The sequence below is a fragment of the Micrasema longulum genome, unplaced genomic scaffold (genome assembly GCF_059751315.1).
Source record: "Micrasema longulum isolate JH-2025_06_02 unplaced genomic scaffold, ASM5975131v1 h1tg001264l, whole genome shotgun sequence".
NCBI classification, from domain to species: Eukaryota; Metazoa; Arthropoda; class Insecta; order Trichoptera; family Brachycentridae; genus Micrasema; species Micrasema longulum.
This window is the reverse complement of record NW_028278451.1, coordinates 513,515-534,148: the sequence shown is the minus strand read 5'-3', so window position 1 is coordinate 534,148 and position 20,634 is coordinate 513,515. Positions and strand designations below refer to the sequence as shown.

General features: G+C 30.4%; 1 protein-coding gene and 1 long non-coding RNA gene across 18 annotated transcripts in view; one reads left to right on the top strand and one right to left on the bottom strand.

Moving 5' to 3' along the window:
* NfI (Nuclear factor I) overlaps positions 1–10,457 on the bottom strand; it is a 55,420-nt gene extending 44,963 nt beyond the window's left edge. For all 17 annotated transcript variants that reach the window (XM_088234641.1, XM_088234645.1, XM_088234643.1 and 14 more), the window contains exon 1: positions 9,279–10,457. In XM_088234641.1, the coding sequence (XP_088090767.1) occupies positions 9,279–9,359 (81 nt within the window). In that variant the 5' untranslated portion in view covers positions 9,360–10,457. The remainder of the gene's footprint in view (positions 1–9,278) is intronic.
* Positions 1–20,634, top strand: part of LOC148276174 (uncharacterized) — a 164,157-nt gene that overhangs the window by 59,593 nt on the left and 83,930 nt on the right. The gene's annotated exons all lie outside the window — the stretch shown is intronic.

Genomic DNA, 20,634 nt, shown 5'->3' with positions numbered 1-20,634 from the left:
ATAATAATAATAGGAGCGTTAGGACTATGTTGTACATTGAACAGAAGTGAGAGGGAGTGATAGTCTCTCCGCTGTCTAATTTTGAGCTATTTCAGTTGCCTACGATAATCAGAAATGTGGTCATATTTCCTTAGACTAAAAATATACCTTATGCATGTATTTATATGAGTTTACCGTACGTCCGAAGACAACAGATAAAACTAGCCGCTTTTTGGGTTTTCTCATTAGAGAAAAAATATCAAAAAGGAAAACTGTAGAGACACGCCAATAGTCAATATTTCAAGTGTGTAAAAAAACACTGCTGTATTGCCATAATCTAGGGAGAATATACGAGAATTCGTTTCAATTAAGAAAAGTCAGACCACGTTTCCTTTTAGTAAGTTGGTTGATGGGTCTTGTACAGTATAATGCCAGGGCCTCAATTATGAACCCTATTTTTATCTGTATATAACTACATACGGTATACTTAATTTCTGTACTATCTGTATCTACCTCGGTATGTTCTACCTACTTGTCGTCTCGATATCTATAATTGAAACAAACCAATGAATGACTGCAAAAATTCCTCCGCGTTCCTTACTTCATCAACATTTAAAATAGTTCTCATTTATATTTTAAATAGGCTTCTGTTATAGAAAGTGCCTACTTAAAGGCGATTATAAACTCCAATAAATCCCAATTCAAGCTCAAAATGCTCGCTGGAACATGATTTTTGACACTTGCCAAGACGATATGCTTATCGATCGTCTGTATTTATCTACCGAACGATTACAAAGCCGATTTTTTTAACGCCTCGATACGTACACTCCGGAAGATAGTTAAACATACGAAAAAAATATAGTAATTCATTTATGTTTTAATAATGGCAACTTTCTTGCGCCTCTTACGACATTATTTTTTGCATCTAGCCACTCGTTTTGGAAACTGACAGTTATGTCAGAATTTAATTCGACTTCAAAATTTAATTATTACTAGATGTATATACTCTAAGCTTATTACTCTCTTATATTTTGAATCGGTTTTTTAGAAAAAAAATGCTAACCTCGAAACGATTAAAAATTTCAGTTTATCGTAATTAAAGGAAAAATTGCTCGGTGGAACAAAATTATGGTCACTTTTAATGCGTAGATAAACGTATCGAGAAGTTCTAGACCCATCGATTCAAACCGATGTACTTACATCAAAACTTGATGGTGGGAGGATCGGTAGTGTATCTTTGTAATCGGTCGGAAGAATTTTATCTTCAACTATGACGTCACACTGAAGCTGTCATTTCAGTACATAGATATGTGTACCGTGACGTACGCTTTCCCTTGTTTCATATCGATGTACCTATCCAAAACTTGAACGTGGGGGGTCGGTAATATATATTTGTAATCGCTAGAGAGAATTTATTTTCATATAAACCATCAAGGTGTAGGTATGACGTCTTTATCTTCCCATCATATTGGTTGATGCTAGGTTCTTGTCTTCAACAGGGTGATGAACATATATATGTTGTGTCCGTTTTTTTTTCAAATTTACTATTATATTTTTAATATTACTTAGTAAATAATTATAATACGAGGTATTGATCAATATTCTGTATTTTAAAAAGAAAATATTTAGTTTAAAACAAAAACGATTGTATAATTTGTGTTCTAATAAAAACCATATGCTCGCATATTTATTTATTAATTCATTTATTAAATTAATTTATAATATTCATTTATATTAAGTGTTGTTAAGATTAGAATTAGATAAGTTGTGTCCATCTTTACCAAATTTAAAAATGAACACCTAAAGTAAAACAAAATTATAATGGTTATACGCCATTCAAAAGAAAAAAATTTGCTTTACAAGATATTGTCTTTGCTTTTACGTTACATATATACATATTATTTTATTTTATTAAAAGCCTTCAAAATAGGATGCTTATATAAGTAATATAAAAGCTTATACGATTCATAAGATATAAGGCATATATATATTTATAATAATTATGGTTGTGCTAGCAAATTATTCTACCAAATCCCAAAAGTAACACTCCCACACTACCAGAAGTCAAACTAGAGGATGGGTCTGGGGTCTACCACAAACTCTGAATTTGGGCAAAAAAAATTCAGGTTTTTGGGCCCCAAAATATTTAATATGTTACCCGAACATTGCAAAACCATGACCCGAATTCAATTAAATAAATTTGTGAAAAAGTGGTTACTGGATATAGGTAGAGAAAAATCAAAAAACTTACTCAAGACATTCTAAAATAATAAATGGTATATTTGAATTTTGTAAAACTCTATAATAAATTAACTAGTGGGTAGTCATCTTCTTGTTTATTTTTGCATAAAAATGTCTGCCTTAAAACAGGTTGTACCTAGTCAGGCAGACTAGACATAATCCAGATAAATCTATTACCTAAGTATGTGTGTAGTAGAAAAAGATATTGTAATTTTTTGGTTATAACCCATATTATCATTTTTATTATAAATAATATCTTGTAGAGCAGAAAATTTTCTTTCGAATAACTTATAATCTTAACCATATCTTTTTTATTTATATCCCTACAGAGATGAGGTAGAATCCTCATCTCTGTAGGGATATAAATAAAAATATATACCTACTCCCGTCTTGGGAGAAAATCCAGATTTGTGTGCAGGTACACGAACCAAAAAATGTTAACCATATCTTCTTACTTTTGGTGCTCAATTTTAAATTTGATTAAAAATGGACCAACTAGGTAAATATAACCAGATACGTTATCCTAAAAACATTATTCTATCTCTGTTCTAACTAAAAAAAAATTTTAGCTACCAGACAGTAAAAACAGTTGAATATAATATTTTTCCCCTATTTTTCATCCCTTCTCGTCTATAATCTTCCCCTCGTTCATAAATTTAAGATAACATAACGATTATGTTAAAGAAACTCAAATGGTATATCACAAGATATATAAAATGAACGTTGTCGTTTTTGATTGAAATAAGTTTTATTTTCAAATGGTTGCAGGCGTAGTTTTACTACAAAAATAGTAACTCATAGAGATACTCGTCTGTAAAAAAAAAAAAAAAAAATGTGCATGTACCTTGATAAGTATTTTCAAGTGTTGTCTAATAGGTGAAATAATTCAGTTCGATAAAGGATTTAGTTCTTTTACTCAAAAATTTTCTCTGCTTTAATTTTGATTCAAGAATTGATTTTCTTTGACATGTGTTTTTCCTAATATAAAGGTTAGCCTGTTTACAAACGAAAGACGGGCCATCAAGAAAAGGTATTCAACATTTAAAGTATTTTCAGGCGTTGCCTAGAAGGTGAAATAATTTAGTTCGATAAAGATTTCAGCTCTTTTAATTCACAGAAGTCATTAATGGAATGAATGGAAGAATGGTGAATGTTACGGTGTGCAAAGTGGCCACTCAAACCAGCCAACGACGGGCCATAGGCTCTGTATGTAAATGCCTAGACTTCCATATTTCATCCTCAAAAATGTGTTGCAGTAAATTTCGATTTAGATAACTCCCTAGGAAATGTTTACAAATATTTGGACATACTTAATATATTATTTTTTTAAATCGTTCACTAGTCTATTGACGCATCATACGATTTTTAAAACGATCCAGCATAAGGCTTTAGGTAAAGACGTCATCAGCCCTGTAAATACCTCAACTTCCTTATTCCCATAAAAAGCTTTCCATCTCTGTTCAATTATTTGTTAAGAAAACTTTATTTTCATATAATTATTTGCATTCTTATAATTTCAATTAATCTTATTATTTTAATTCATTTAAAATGTCGCTTCATTGTTTTTTTTTTTTTAATAATTTATTAAGTATTATTTATGAGTGCGATTTTAAGTTCGCATATTTACATATTTCTTATTTTTCGTTACAAAAAATAAATTATTTTGACGCCAACATCCGTCATGTAGATAATTACGTTTTTTCTGAAAAAAAAACATTTTGTATAAAATCTGCCAATCGATGGGTAAGCTCCTATTACCTAAGAAATATAAAAAATAATTTAATGTCAAGTATTAAAATCTAGCCATGAATAACTGTTTTAAAATGAATAAATTGATTTAAAGAATTCTTAATTTGAATGTTAAAACGTGTGTCATGATGATAGTTTGATATGGATGTTGGTAAATAATTGTATTAAACCACTTACCGACTTTTCTGTGTCTCCCGGTTTCGAGGCGTGCCCGTCTCTTCGTCAGGACACTACACTAACGTGCAAATCCAACTACACACCTTCACTAAAGTTGTTGCACAAAAATATTAAACTTACTTGCTGATAAGACACATGCTATTAAGGGCGTACATCAAAGTGCACAGATTTTTTTGTATTAATTTATTTTTAAACATTTTTTTTTTAATTCAGTGCACGTAAAAATCTCACTATACATCTTAACCTTAGTAGCTGCACAAAAATATAAAACCAATATGCTGATACGACGCATTCTTTATAAAGTTTACACTCACGTGCACTGATTACTCTTCTTTTTTTTAAATATTTGTATTTTTTAAATTATAATCAGTGCAGGTTGGTGTTAGCCTCTAAAAACATGTGTCCTATCAGTTCATTGGTTTTATATTTTTGTGCAACTACTATGGTAAAAGTATAGCGTGATTTGCATGTTAATGTAATTAGTGTCCTGACGAATAGACGGGTACGTCTCGAAACTGGTAGACATAGAAAAATCGGCAAGTGTTTATCTACTAATATTTACAAACAATTATTGAAATCTTTGACCACAAAGATTAAAAAATTAATAATACAAAATATTGCAGCATTAAAATGTTTTTTCATGGCTACATTTTATTTCAAATATTTTCAGTCATAGATTTAAAAATAATAATTGCATTACGATAACAACCATAGATCTGTACAGAATACCACACAAATAGTTAAAAACATACCATTACAAAAAATAGCATACCATTGACATAGACATATTGAGTAAATAGACATTTATAGGAGACATTCCGTGAGAGTGCGGATGTAAAAAAAAAATTTAGGCATTCAGAGAAAAAGTTTGAGAGTGCATTTAAAAAATGCTTTTTACTTAGCGGTTAAAAATTGATTTACAAAAAGAAATTTCATATTTTCAGATTTGAAAAAATCTTCAAATAATTGTTTCATTTTATTTATGAAAAATATATGCTTGTGAATGAGCGACATTAATTATTTTTGTATAAATGCAAGCGTGTAATTTATAGTTATCATTTAAACAGCAAAATTACTCAAATTTAATATAGAAATAAATAGGTTCTAATAATTGCAAAAGTTATACAAAACGTGTTGTAACCTAGCACCATTTTGATTACAACTAAGACAGAGAATCTTTTTAAGAAAGGAATACGGCATCTAAATTTTCACAAAATACTTTGTTTTTTTAAATACTTAGCATAGTATTATTTTTGAGTTTATTTAATTTTTTATAATGATTTGTAAGTTTTTTTATTTCTTCAATTCAAATATATACTATTTATTTTACAAATATGGTTTTCTGATATAACTCAGTCTCTCTAAATTTTCAATTGACGCGATGTCAATTTATTTTTGCAAATTTAAAAAAATCATTTCAAGAATTTCACGTTCTTTGGGCCGTCATTTTTTTAAACCGATTATAACCAATTTCAATTAGATTTGTATCTAATCTAGCTTCAAATTGGCAATTTGCACTTATCGGTTTTAATCTCACTGCGAGATTTTTAACCTTTTCATCATTTCTTTGACTAGCACAGTAAAATTTTGCTCTCTCTCCGAAAGTTTAAAAAATCTTACCGGTGTTCTCCTATTATTACGAATACGCCAATAAATATAGTTATTGTAAACGTTTGGCAAGCGCCGTGGCGCAGTTGGTTAGACGGCCAACTGTGAAACTGGCGTCGCGGGTTCGATTCCCGCCAGTTGTAAGGAAAAATCCAGCAAAGATTTTTTCTCAATCAGTCTGGGTGTTGTGGTGTATTGATCATAACTTCTTTCTATATCCTTTATTTTCTACCCTGCTGACAAGCATCTACAATAGAGGCTTAGCGGGTTATTCCCTTTAATTAAAAAATATATATATATATATATATATATATTTACTAAAAATATTCGAGAAAGTATTGTTTTTTATCTAACGTTTATTTTTTTAATCCTTTCAGACTTGAATGAATTCCTCTAGATTTACATTTTTTTGTTGTATTTACTAAAGATAATTTATTTGAAAATTTTCGGTATTTTTTTTTTTTTTTTTTTTATCTTTTGTGCTTCAGAAATTATTTAACTCATTTTTTTATAAACATTGGGTCTCAAACTGATAATCAACCGCCAACATTCATTTAAAATGTATTATTATCTTACAAAATATGTTTATTTATCAAATTAATTTAATTTTACTGATTTTTTTAAAATTACCTTACATATCATTTATAAGGAAGACAGTTATTCGCTCCAAAAGAAACAAACCAGCCAGAAGCCAGTCAAAGTTAAAAACGATATTTCCTGTGTAATGCTGATTACTGACGTATATTTTTAAAAAATTGAGACCTACTTAGAGGTTCCAGTAATAAAAAATTTAAAACTCCCCGCTTTTAAATTTCGGTAGATAGTATAGATGATTTTTAACGAACTGCGTTCAAAAATGGCAAATCGTATGATTTTCTTACTTTTCAGACTATACAGTCCTAATTGTTTTTCAAAAAACTATAATTGAGATTTCATGTTCCTTTCTCAAAAATAATCTTCATTTCTGTTCAAATACCGATATTTTTTTTTTATTCTAACCATTTTAACTTTAACTAGGAGGGAATTAGAATCCCAACTCTCTATGAGCTATGTAGCTGCAAGACGTGTTAGAATATTTGAGGTATAGCGCTCGTATGTTTTACTAAAACGGCGCTTTACAAATCATTTAAATTGATTAATTAACGAATGTTAAATTTAAATTATATTTCTTTTCAGTATTTTTTTATTTTAATACCCTTAGAGTCAAAAACATTGCATGGGCATATAATTTGAAATCTTAATAAATAAAAATTTATTAATCGCAAGTTGTTGTGTATGTAATTATAAAAAAATAAACTTAGTTTTTTCTAAAGGAGCTCATCCACTAAGCAAGTATTTTTCTGTTGTGTAATGTTTTTTGGTGTTTTGGTTAGAAGAGTAAAGAATATTTGAGAAAATACACATGCCATTGCTAACATCGAACACTTAAAGGGAAATAGAAAAAGTAATAGAGAGAAGGGGTTTAAGTGACAAATTGGATAATGCGATTATGTGGAAGGCAAAGTGGAAACGCAGCTTAAGATAAAATAATATTAAATATGTTTTAATTATGTCTCAATTTATTTACTAAAAAAGCCTAATTATATGCATGTTCCATTTAAAAAAAAAACATTTTCCTTGGGCACAGCTAATTGCGCATATGGCTCGACATCTCAAAGATTTAACGTTATTTCATTTTTTTTTATATTTGATTCTCTCCGGACGGATGACGAATACAGTTCTGTGTGTGAAATGCAACCAGAACCCTGGGCGAGTGCATTCGGCTCGATGATTTAAATCTTAGATTAAAATCCTGAAAAAGCCAATCGAGTTGAATATGCCTCGTTGTGTAGTAGTTGGCGCACTCGCCTACCTTTCTTATGGTCCTAGGCTTTATTCCTGGCAATATTGTTAATATTTAAAAGCGTAACACTGCTCACCTTGCTTTTAGTGTAACTAAAATTATTTAAGAACGCTGCAATTGGAGTGCCAGTGCAGTGCCCTATGCACCGTTGGGTGCATATAAGGATATTATGATGGTTAATATATTTTTAAAGATCATAATATTTACTTCAATTTCAATAATATTTTGTTTAATTAAATCTGCAGGCATGTGATAGCAAAAGTCTTAATTTTATTTTTGTTCGCCTCGTGGAGTAGCGGTTAGCGTATTGGCTTACCACGCATTAGGTCTCAGGTTCGATTCCCGTGAAGATGGACATAAAATGTTTTTCACTGCAAATTCATAGTCCTTGATCTTGCATCAGAAGCATAAGATTACTCGATAAACTTGACTTAATTTTGCAGCCCTTTTCAACGAGTTGTTAGAATTAGAAAATGGGAAACAAGTTGTTGTAGAGCGGGTTCGAGCCTCGTACCTTTAATTCATGACTCCACGACACTAGTCTCGGAACCACAACACCCAGTTCGACTAATGAATTTGCTTTTATGTAACAAATTATTGAGCACAACTGCAGGTGCCCTATACATAATGAGTGCCTTATGCACACATGTATTCGTTTATGTAATGAACGAAAATATTAATTCTTTCGGGAAATATCAACATATTGCGAACTGTCGTTTTTGGGACAGTTTTGGTAAAAGTATTGATTGAGGCAATAGCGATGCGTTTCTATGCATATTTTGAGAATATACAAATCAAATTACTCCCCACACTTTAATTTGTATATTATATTCATAATTATCTAAACTTTAAAAAGAAATGCGAAAATATAACATTTTCAAACAGTCAAAAATACAAGTAATTATCATCGTATTTGTATTTTTTATTTTTAAAGTAAACATAAGTTCGAAGATATTTTTTTAAATATATTTTTTTTATATTTTTATCCTGAGTATTAGTTACATTTACAAATTAAAGTGTGGTTTATTTACTAGTATATCTGTGGTGTTACACATAAGTTAATTTTATGATTTGAATCTCAAGTTTTGGCTGGTATTAGATGTCTTGTTCAAATGACTACAGTGAAAGCGCTCTATGTACACTCTCGAAAACCGCTTTAAAGACCTTACGTCTTCCGTCAGTTTCACTCATACTAAATTTTTTTGTTCAATAAACGAGGTTACTCTTTAAAAAAATAAATTTCACAAACCGCGTATTTAACTGAATTTTAAAAACTCTGTTGCTATCATTGCCTTTTTTCACTGTGCGTTTGGCAATTTACATAGAGGGCTTTAAATAACTGTTATACGTTATTTTAGACATGTAAAATTTTGCCAAAACATGGATTTCAAACGCTTAAAGTATAGAAATTTTATATGCTTGTCGGCCGAATACGATTGAATATCTTCCGAATTATACATAACACCACAGATTTTTAGTTTCAAAGCTGCGTTTCCACAAAACATCGAAGGAGGGCATACACACAAACATTAACACACACAGATGTACAACATTATGTTAATATTGCTTTTTGTTAATTACATAATTTTCTCTCAATTTATTTGCCAAAACAAACTATCGGGAAGACTCCCGCTGTCCGGGTTATTTTTTAATAAGGCTGTTTTGCGGTTTATTTGTGCACCTGTCCTGATGACGGAGTTTGGAGATATGTGGAAACGTCTTGCTCGATCATGCAGCTGCGTAGGGAATCTGGTATAAACATTCCTAGGCTCAGAGGCCGTGAGGAAGGGATGACGGCTGCATTTCCGTCCACGCTTTCAACCTCTTCTCTGGTCCATTCCGCGCTAATCACTCTGATCTCCCCGAAATCAAACGCAATCAACGATTTCTCCCTTCACACTTTCCGCAGCGGCTTTTACGAATCTGCACAGAAACACTATTTTTACTCTGTTTTTGAAATTCAGACCACAAAATTTAACCTCCCCTTTAAAAATACCCGGAAGACTTTCAAGCTCTAAAAAAACAGTGCGTTTTTTTGTAATTTGGACGAATTCTTTACTCAATTTAAGCAATTTCAAAACGTGCACATTTTATCGATGTTTTTTTTGCTTCCTTCTTGTAAAAAGGTTTATGTAATTTCCGTAGTTTCGGTTTATTCTCTTTGGCTTTGCTCGCTCTCTTTTGCCTTTCTTCCGCTTTATCCGAGAGCTTATTCTCTCCGCCTTATCTGCCGTGGAGTCTGAAGAGATTCTCCACGATCGATTCCGGGGTATTTCTAGATATATTTTATCTTCCTCTGCGACCAACGGCAAAATCGCTGCGTTGTATAACGTGGTGCCGAAGCTCGAAATAACTTCAAGCTAACGCCGAGCAGCGTTCAAACTATGAATAGAATAAATGCGACTCGGCTCATACGGGAGATCGAAAAACCCCACAAACACTTAATAAATACAATCGAGACAGAATGGAAAGGAAAAAAAATGTCTGGCTTTTACACTCGCGTCTAAACCATTATCACAACGCTCGCGACGAAAATCAACGATTTTAAACCGTTTTAAAACGGACCGCACCAAAAAAAAAACACTTATTTTCCACGACGCACAATTATCGCAACTCGTAAACAAGAATCGGGGGAAAATATTGCTACTGCGCCGTCCGATCGGTTGCGGATTTTGGGATGGGGATTTTTGTGTTTCGGTATTTTGGACGGTTTTTTTTACGCGGCTGGGCGAAACGATTTTCGGTGGATTTTGGGGGGAAATAATAATGAGAGTGGGGGGAATCGAAATAGAAACGTCTGGAGGGAGAGTTGCTTGTCGGCGCGCCCGCCCAGTGACGACTGCTGGCGCAAACTCCTCCACAGGGGCCATTCGGCGCCCAATGGGTGGCCGAAAAAAATCACCCTAGTGCAATATTTTATTTTATTTTTTACTTAAACGTTACATCGATTTTTTATTTTTTGTATTATTTACTTTTATGGTTATGCACACGGTGCAATGTTGGCACAATACATTGAAATTACAACAAAAAATAATAGACTATCAAACTATTCCGAATTTCGTTTTTTTTATTTTTATGTATCCTAATATCATCGCTACGATTTTTTTAAAGTTTTGAATTTTTTTAATTACTCCGCGCGCGACGTCACTAGTTCTCTTGGGTGAGTTGTCCTGATTGGTGGGTTGGTTTCCCGAAAACCGAAAATATATCAGAACACTATCATTATTACTATCAAGAAGTTGTGACGTCGTTTAGAGTATTCATTTTTTTTTCATACATTTTAGAGAAACTTCTTAATACGTTATTTTTATATTGAGTACCAATATTCCTATTTTTTTTTGTATATTTCAAGAGGCGTTATCTGTTGGTCGAAAAATTATTTAATTTTAGTTATTCAAATGTGAAATTAGTGTTGTGTAAAAATTTGAGGTATGTTTTTTTATTAAAAACTCCTTAAAAACAATTTGATCTTCTAACAATTACTTATTTAATGTTTTTAACTGCCCAATTTTTAAAGAACGGCTTTTTAAATTAGCAAAATCGAATGATTTAAAAATTTAAAAAATCAAATAAAGTCTTTTAAAACTCCCAAAATAACCATGTCATTCATAAACTTCAAAAGCAGCTGTAAATTGTAGCAATGTGCCGAACCGGCACTTACTAAGTTCACAAAACTTGGATTTTTAAAAAACCATGTGTGTTCATTTTTCAATATTGTCGGCGAAAAATCCAATCAGGAACCTAGACACTTAAATAATTATCCGAAACATAATCTGATCCTGACGCCTGGCGGTATTTATCCTTTGCGTTAGCCGACCGTTTGGATTTTATCACTTAGGTTTTTATTTCGAGAATGATGTTTTTAACAATTTAAGATTTTTTGTGTATTTTTTTACTATACTTTTGTTCGGTATGTCCGAGAAGTAGCTCTTTATATCAGTGAATAATTGTATGAAAAAAACCATGAACTAAAATGTCAACTAATGTTTCCTCGTTACATCCGAGATCTTGCTATTTCCGTGATCGTTATAACCGAGTTCGATTGTATTTATAAATAAGATATACTCGTATGGAGGTATATACAATATAAATAATAGAGCACGCTAAATACTTTTAATTTTAACGAGACTCTGCTTCTGTTTGTACGGAAGAGCTGAGTAGTTGAACGAGTTTAGTCCAAATTGTTCATCTTATATTTTTAAAAATATGTTTTGCTCTTTCCAATGGAGAATTTTGATACATAAAAGTCTTAAAATTAAAATCTTAGTTTCATATTCTTTTCATATTCTCCTTATCTTAAAACATGTCTTTCTATTGAGATGCTCATCTTATTGTTTTTACTCCCCAAGACTTTATTTTTACTCTCGAAGTTATTTTTACTAATGGTTTCAAGATGTATTCGTTTTTCTGGCCACCGCGGTATTTTCAGATCGCCAATCGGCGCACGGCGTCTGCCGTCACTAGCACTGCACTCCTACTAGAAGGGGAAGGGGGGGACGCAGGGGGGGAGGAGGGCGGAAAGCTCCGAGCGGCGATCGGTAAGCTTTCGGAAGTTTTCGTCAATTTTCCGCAGTTATAGTGCGTCCGATGCGAAAGAATTTTATTGAATTGCTCACAAATTGTAGGTATTATAGATTGTTTCAAATAGTTTATTGACTCGTCGGCTGTGTAAAACAGAAAATTTTGTCTGTCTAGATGGCACACGGAATGGAAGTCTTTCAAGTAGGTTACGGGTATCAATTTCATTATTAATTAATTTGTATAAAAATAACTGGTCTAACATTTTTCTTCGATTTTTAAGAGAGTTTATTCCACGGTACTGCATACTTTCAGCATATTTAGAGAAGTTAAGGTTTAACTGGTAGTCGACCTGTTTAAGGAATTTTCGTTGGACTCTTTCTAGTCTATTTACTAACATTATAGTAAGGTTACCAAATAGGAGTACAGTATTCTAGCTGGGGACGAACAAATGTTTTATAAAGTTTTTCAAGTGTCTTTACATTATTTTTTTTTACAATAAACATAAGAGGTAAAACAGAGTATACAAAAAATAAAGAATAATTACATTGCAATGAAATACATATTAACGGTAAAAATAGTAAACAAAAAAAAATCCCACATGGCCTGTTCGTGGGTATACACAAAATGTTTATGAATTTTTGCTCCTATAATAAATAAACAGGTATAATAATTTTGTGTAATACAAGAAAGAGAAATGATAATATTCTGTATAAGGTACTTTTATAAGGTTTTATAGTAATTGAAAAAGGAAATAAAAAATATTTTTAAAAAATTTAAAAAACTTAAAAATATTCCTTATTATTAAAGGACAACAAAATATATCAAAGAAAAAATAGAGTTCATATCTTTAGTTTGAATCCAGGAGTGCGTGTTTTTTAAAAGAATGAAAATTTTGAATGTTTGGGATCAATGAAATATTATCAGTATCGAATCAAATTTTTTTGGGCCATTAAAATATGCATGTCTCTGTGCTAGCTTCGTTTAACAACGTCGTATTTCTAGCACACGATTCCTTCTTTGACTAAATCTATTTAAATTACTTGTAAATACATTTTGGTTCTTAAATTTTTAACATTGAAAATAATATATTTGTCTTATATCTAAAAGTTTAGTTTCTTGGAGCAATTGGAAAGAGGAAAAAGTGCGATATTTGCGAAGCATTATTTTTAAGATAAACCATTTTTTAAGTGTTTAAATGGTTTCGATACCCGCATTAGTCGGACCATTTTATTCGTTTCTTCAGGACTGATTCAATATGAATATTAAACATTAGGTTAGTGTCAATAATAATAAATAAATAAACATAAAGCGGACGGACTACACTCGTTACTTTTGCGAAAATTTCAAAGATGGCCGCGCCGCTTTTTTCCACATTCCTCTATGAAGATATAATTTTCCCGACGAGTAAGCAACGCGCAGAAAGCAGCAATAATAAAAACTAAACTATTCGCATTTTACTGGGCTTTTTATGTTCGCAATATTTACAGACTAAAAATGGCGAAAGGCTTTGGGAAGACGTAAATAATTTAAAGTCCATTTGGAGAAACGAAACTTCGTCTTGCGTTTACTAATTTTTTTAACCCCTATACAATTAATATATTGAGTTTTTCTACTGACATTTCTTGGTGGCACTGCATTTTAATTATAATAATAAAAATACGTTTAAAGTTTTATTCCGCTTTTAATTATAAATTTTTACCAGTGACCGGGTTTCGTCGTGACCGACATCGTCAGACTGGTGAAAGACTAAACAAATTTACAACCCCTGCTTGCACTTGTATATAACATTATTATTATAAATAAAAGTGGAATAAAACTATATACGTATCTTATCCTCATACAATTATTTGAACTGTTTTTTTAAAAATTAAAATGATCTAAATGTTATTAAATATTTGTATATAACCACTTACCGACTTTTCTATGTCTACCGGTTTCGAGACGTGCCCGTCTCTTCGTCGGGACACAAATTAAACTAACATGCAAAACCCACTAAACACCTTCACCATAGTTGTTACACAAAAATATAAAACCAACACGACATGCATTTTTATAAGCACACGCACTGATTAAGACAAACATGCACTGATTAAATTATGAAAATATTCTATTGTTTGAGAAATAAATTTAAAAAGTAGAGGGGATGGAGGGAGGGGATAATCTTAATAAGTTTACTAGGGTGACCATTACAGTGGAACATCGTATAAAGGACTGTATTGAAAGTTTGTTTAATTATTGATCAAATGAATATTATTTCTCAAAGCTTTCCTAATGTGAAAATTTTCCATATTATTTACTTTAAACCCTTTATTATTCGTATGTAAGGTTTAACTCCTGTATTTTTATCAAAGTCGTGATTTAAATTAATTGTATAATTTGCGAATTCAGAGAAATTATTATTGTAAAGACACCTCATATGTTCTTTAACACGAATATCAAACTTTCTTGATGAAAAATTGCATTTTTATTGGTAAACACTTGAATTATTTAATAAACTATTTTAATTAATAAAGATTAAGCAATAATTTACCAATATTGTTATTTGTATTTTAACACGTGCTTTTAAAAGCAGGTTTGATATTATTTGGTAATTTTTTTTATACATTTGTGGATATAGTATTAAAAAAAAATCTCTTCTCTCCTTTTATAATGAACTGCTCTGAAAAACTAAAGTAAATAAAATAAAATTCCAAAACATGACTTTTTAAGAATTTTTTAAGAGCTGTCGTCTAATAAAAAGTATTGGAATCGTACGATTTTGCCATTTTAAATCCTCATTTTTTCGAAATTGTGCCATTAAAGAAAAAAGTATTACATAAAAACAACAATTTGCTAAGGAATTTCAGATAAACAATTATAATAATAATTAATTGTTTTAAAAACAATTTCATCTTATAACTTTTCAACCGACAGATTAGAGTCAGGTAGTCGAATAAGTTTATTAAAACACGTTTCTGTGGTAAAATAAACATGTAAAAATATTTTATTTGTTTATGGTTAATATTTTTCTTTAAGACAAAATATACATCCAAAGACTCTTGTCAAATGTCAACAATAATACATAAGATACTCATATAAAAACGGAATATTTAAGTCAAATTTGTGTTAGCGATCGGAAAATACTTAGTAAAATAAAATAGTGGTTTAAAGAAAATTTCTTTTTTTTTCTTGAAAATAAATGTATTTATTTTTTTATTTTAAAGAAACAAACAGTCGGCAATGATATAATAACATTTTTTATAAAATACAGTTTAAAGACAGACCAGCAAAGTTTCTAAATAAAAATCATACGTATTTTTAAACTGTGTTACAACAAAAGGATGTGTTTATATTATTGATAGAAACGCAATATTAACTGAATTCGAATCCAGCTAGTAATAGAATAACGTGTCTTTTTTTTTTATGCGTCGGTGAATCAGAATATATTTATAGTTATTTTCCTTAAAGGGTTAAATATCGTAAATTATTTTATAGTCCGTAAAATCCTTAATAAATATATTATGAGGGATGTTTTCAAAGTTTTTTTAGAACACAACAAAATATATTTTTGCCTCACTGACAATAAAATATAATGTTTTATGAAGGAATCAATTAAAAATTTAGGGTTAGAATTTTTCTTGGGACAGTAGATAGGTTCATACAATACTGGTAGTTATTTTGAGGCCTGTAATATTTTTTTTATTTTATACAATTTTTTACCATATTAAAATTATTGTAGACAGTACTGTATATAGTAGCTTTTTTTACCCGTGGCTTCGTTCGCGTGGTATTATAAAGAAATTAGCTAATTAATTAGTTTCGTCGTTTAACAAAAGGAAATCTCCCGATGGCATTCCATTATGTATTTTTTCTAGATAAAAAGTAGCCTGTATCGATTACTAGTCTTCCAAGTATCGCAATGAAAAAAAAAACGACCATCTGTTAGTATAGATTTTTATATATATATATATATTTTTTTTTTTTTCTTCGAAATGTTAAATAACAATCCAATTAAATATATATGTATATAAATGTACATCATGTACAAAAAATATTATAACGTTAACATAGAAAGCAAGATAAAATAAATGATAAATAAAAACGTAAACAAATATAAGTTCATAGAAATGTTTATTTTTAACGCTAAAAAAACGAAAAATATTCAAAAATGTTATAAAAAAATAAAAAAAAGAAAATGTCAATATACAGCGCTCTTAATGTGATTTTTACAAATAATAGCGCTGTATGAATTATCTTTATTATATATATATAAATATAATTCTTCTGTACTTGTGAGGTCACTGAACTCCTCCTAAACGGCTTAACTGATTTACGTGCGGTTTTCAGAGAAATGTAGATCTCTGCGCTGCGCGTGTTCGTAGATATTAAAATTTTCAATCGAATCTGTTAAAAATTTTAGAAGCATAAATATTTTTTCATCGTCTCACCAGGGTTGCATTCTACGATAATGTATACACAAAAAAATGGAAGGATGTTGTTTTTTGTGTTTAAAAAGGTTTGTTTTTGAATGTTTACAAACATCATTTATTTTTTGTGGATCAATTTCTACCCATTTGTTTATTTTTACTGGATTTTTGGTAATACTAAAATAACATAAAATTCAGTACATTTAAAAAATCGTATTTCTACATAAGTTCACCCCTCTGTTGGTAAGAAGACCGGAGTTTGACCTTTGCAAAAGGATCGCCATATTTGAAAAAATATTTTTTGTATGTTTTGGAATTCAACCATAAATAAGTACCTAGGTACCTACTTAAATGAAATATTTGAATATTGACAATTTTTAGTTTTGGAATTTAATCACAAACAAGTACCTAGGTACCTACTTATCAATTAAAAGTATTTTTCCAGGCTGATAGCAGGCAAGCCAACGTTCGGGCAGGGCAACGTCTGTCAGGTCCACTAGTGTAAAGTATTTTATAATATATGTACATAACAATAACCCAACAAATGCAACTAAATGTGTACCATCTTACGCAATAATAAAACTGATCGATTATTTTTGTAACTGAATAGATTAAAGAATTGAATGAATATGGATGTTCAAACATAGACAGAATGAAACTAGTTAATCACTAAAAATGTTAGGCTTCCTGTTACGTGTGATTAAGGAATTCAAAAACATAGGCACTTTCAAGTTGATGTAAACTTCAATAGTGAAAATGGTCTAAAATAATTTTTTAAGGTATTTAAATTTTAAACGCTGAACTAGTCATAAATTTTAGATTTTTTTTAATTAAAAACATTAATTTGTCAAAACTTAACGATTGAAGAAAAATTATAGACTTATTCAAAATTGTAAATTCAACATGAGATTACCCAGAACTGTTATCTTTCATCAACTTCAGAATTCCTGGAAGAATTACTGGACAGGTACCACCGTTTTATAGCAACAATTCACGGACAGTGTATACTTGTAATGCCGTATTAAATAGACTGCAGGAACTCGGCAATAGTTATTCCCACGTATCGGATATATTCATAGTCCTTAAAATATAGCTTGATTAAAATGACAGCTGCCAAACTAATGTGACTAGTGACAGGAAAGTACTGATCACTGGCCATGTACCGATCAAATCGATTTTATCAGTTTTTTTATGCAAACATGAAACTCTGTTCTCGAAAACTTATATAAAAACACAATAACAAGCATATTATAGTGTAAGACAAATTCACCAAAAAATAAGACATTTATACTTTTTTTCATGAACAACATCAAATGAATTATTTTTTTATTCGTTCGATTTACATTGATAAATTTATTTCATCTCTAACATTTTTGCAAAATGATGTATTCTTGTAAGAACTTCGTTACTAATTAGGTTTATTTTTGTTTTAAAGCTGATTTTATATAATTATGTTGATTTGTATGTCAAGTATTGTATTAAAAAAAATAACATGCCAGATGCGAATGCTTTTTGAGTGTCAATATAAATCACTCCTCAGACGTTACTACAAAGTTATATTGTCACTTTTGCCGACAACTGTCATTTTAATCAAACTATATTTAAAGGACCAAGTGTAGGATATTGTTCTTATAGATCAAACCTACTGATTTTTTTAAAAAGATGGTGAATGGTAAGTAAGCCTTTAGTATAATTGTTAAATAAAACAGAGCTTATGATTTTCTAGTTTTATTTACGCTTTAAAATATTTTATTATTTAATTTGATTTTTACATTTATTTTTAATTGTTTTAAACTTCTACTGAATGTGTAATATAATTTTTATGAGTAATTTTTTTTTTATCCGAGTGATGGTTTTTTTTTTTTTTTAAATAAACCAAATAAATTTATATTATAAGTTTTGTAAAAGGAAATTTTGCCGTATATTTATATATACAATTCCTCTGTACGTGTGATGTCACCGTACTCCTCCTAAACGGCTTAACCGATTTACGTGCGGTTTTTAGAGAAATATAGATTTTTGCGTTGTGCATGTTCGTAGATATTAAAATTTTCAATCTAATATGTAAAAAAAAAGTTAGGAGCATAGATGTTTTATTCATCGATCTAACAGGGTTGCATTCGAGGAGAATGCATTTGCAAAAAATGGAAGAAAAAAAAAATTTTTCGGTATAAAAAAAAAATTGTTTTTGAATGTTTACAAACAGCATTTGTTTTTCGTGGATCTCAATCAGATTCTTTCCTTAAATTCCTTATAATTTGTACCCATTTATTTCTTTTCATTGGATTTTTGGTGACACCAAAATAATATTAAGTTCAATACATTTCAAAAATCGTATTCCTACATAAGTACACCCCGTTGTTGGTGAGACGACCGGAGTTTGACGTTTGCAAAAAGAATGCCATATTAAATTAACAAATTAACCTACTTAAATTCAAAACTTTTTGAATATCAACAATTTTTAGTTTTGGAATTAAATCACAAACAAGTACCTAGATGAAAAGTATTTTTCCAGGATAATAGCAGGCAAGCCAACGTTCGGGCAGGACAACGTCTGTCGGGTCCGCTAGTATGTTAATAAAATAAAATAAAAATGTTGCACAGAGTGTAAAATGGCTAGTGACAGGTCATAAGCCCTAGACTTCTGTTCTCCTTCTCTAGTATAATATTTTTATGTACGAAATATTTTTTTCTTTTCTGCTCCTGGGCTGGAAGCCGAATCGAAGAATCATTCTTCAGATCAATATTCGGAAGGAAATGTAATTTTCCGTCGAAAACATTTCCGTTTCCTCGCATCGGCTGTTTTCATGCATTGTCTATAACTCCGTGCAATTCTCCCCCAGTGTCTGTTGCCAAATATCTTCTACGTCATCTGTGACGTAATAAGTACGTAAGTACAAATCGAAAATTCAAGATGTCGCGTCAGCTATCCGCCCGTACAGACAAATCTTCACGGGAAATATAATAAATAAATAAGGAAAGACAACGTTTTGTATTAAAGATTTCAATTTCTTTGAAGTGGTTTTGCGATCGTAAAAAGTTTTAGTGATTTGATTAACGAGTGTGCTTTAAGCGTGATACAAAAAAATGTTTCATCAGCCTCACGAATTTTTTTTTGTATTTATTTATTTATTTTTTATTTATTTACAATTTTAAAAAACCCGTTAGGGTTACATTAGAAATTTAATATTGTCTAGTCATTTTATGTCTCGTCTAGTCTAGTTAGTTCAGTCATCGTGTGCTTTTTCAGATTGATTTTAAATTTGTCTCCAGTAAAAGTAGTAAGGTAGGTCGTTGTAGTGTTTAAGTCCATTATGTAGTATTTTTGACTGTCCTGTGTTTGTCTTTGCTTTTTCAATATGATAGTGTTGTTGTTGTCTGGTGTTATATTTGTGTATGTCAGCATTTTTGACTAATATTATGTCGTCGTTTGTATGTTTCCCAGTGTTATTTTGTGCACAATTTTTAAGGTCTCAATTTTAGTCAAGTAGTTTATGTCAAACTGGTGTGTTTTTTGTACAGTTCAGTCGTAGAGGTCAGGTAGGGAATAAGGAAGTCTAGGCATTTACAAGGCTTATGACCTGTCATTGGCTGGTTTAAGTGGCCACTTTACACACTGTGTAACATTCACCATTTTGCCTCTGTTTGAACATCCATATTTCTTCAATTCTTCAATTTGTTGATTAAAGTGACCAAAGATAGGTCATAAGCCCTTTAAATGCCTAGACTTCCATATTCCCTTTTTTAAGGTATTCTCCATCCGTGTTGTAATTTGTTAATCTTAATGACTCCCGAGGGGATGAAATCCAGTCTTTTGTCTTAGAACATTTGGACAAACTCAAATATTGTAGTAATATAAACATTTTTAATAACTTAAAGCATACGTATTTTTGCACAAAATGCATATACAAAAACTTAAAAAGATTACTGTTAACATAAAATAATAATCAATATAAAGCTTTGTTACATATAAACCATTTGATTATTTTTTTCTTAAAAGTTTCGTCAATATTTTCTATTAAGATCTGCTTAGGAATCTTTAAGTGTTTTAAGTGGCCAATTTACTCCCTGTGCGACATTAACCATTCTGTCTATGTTTAAACATACATA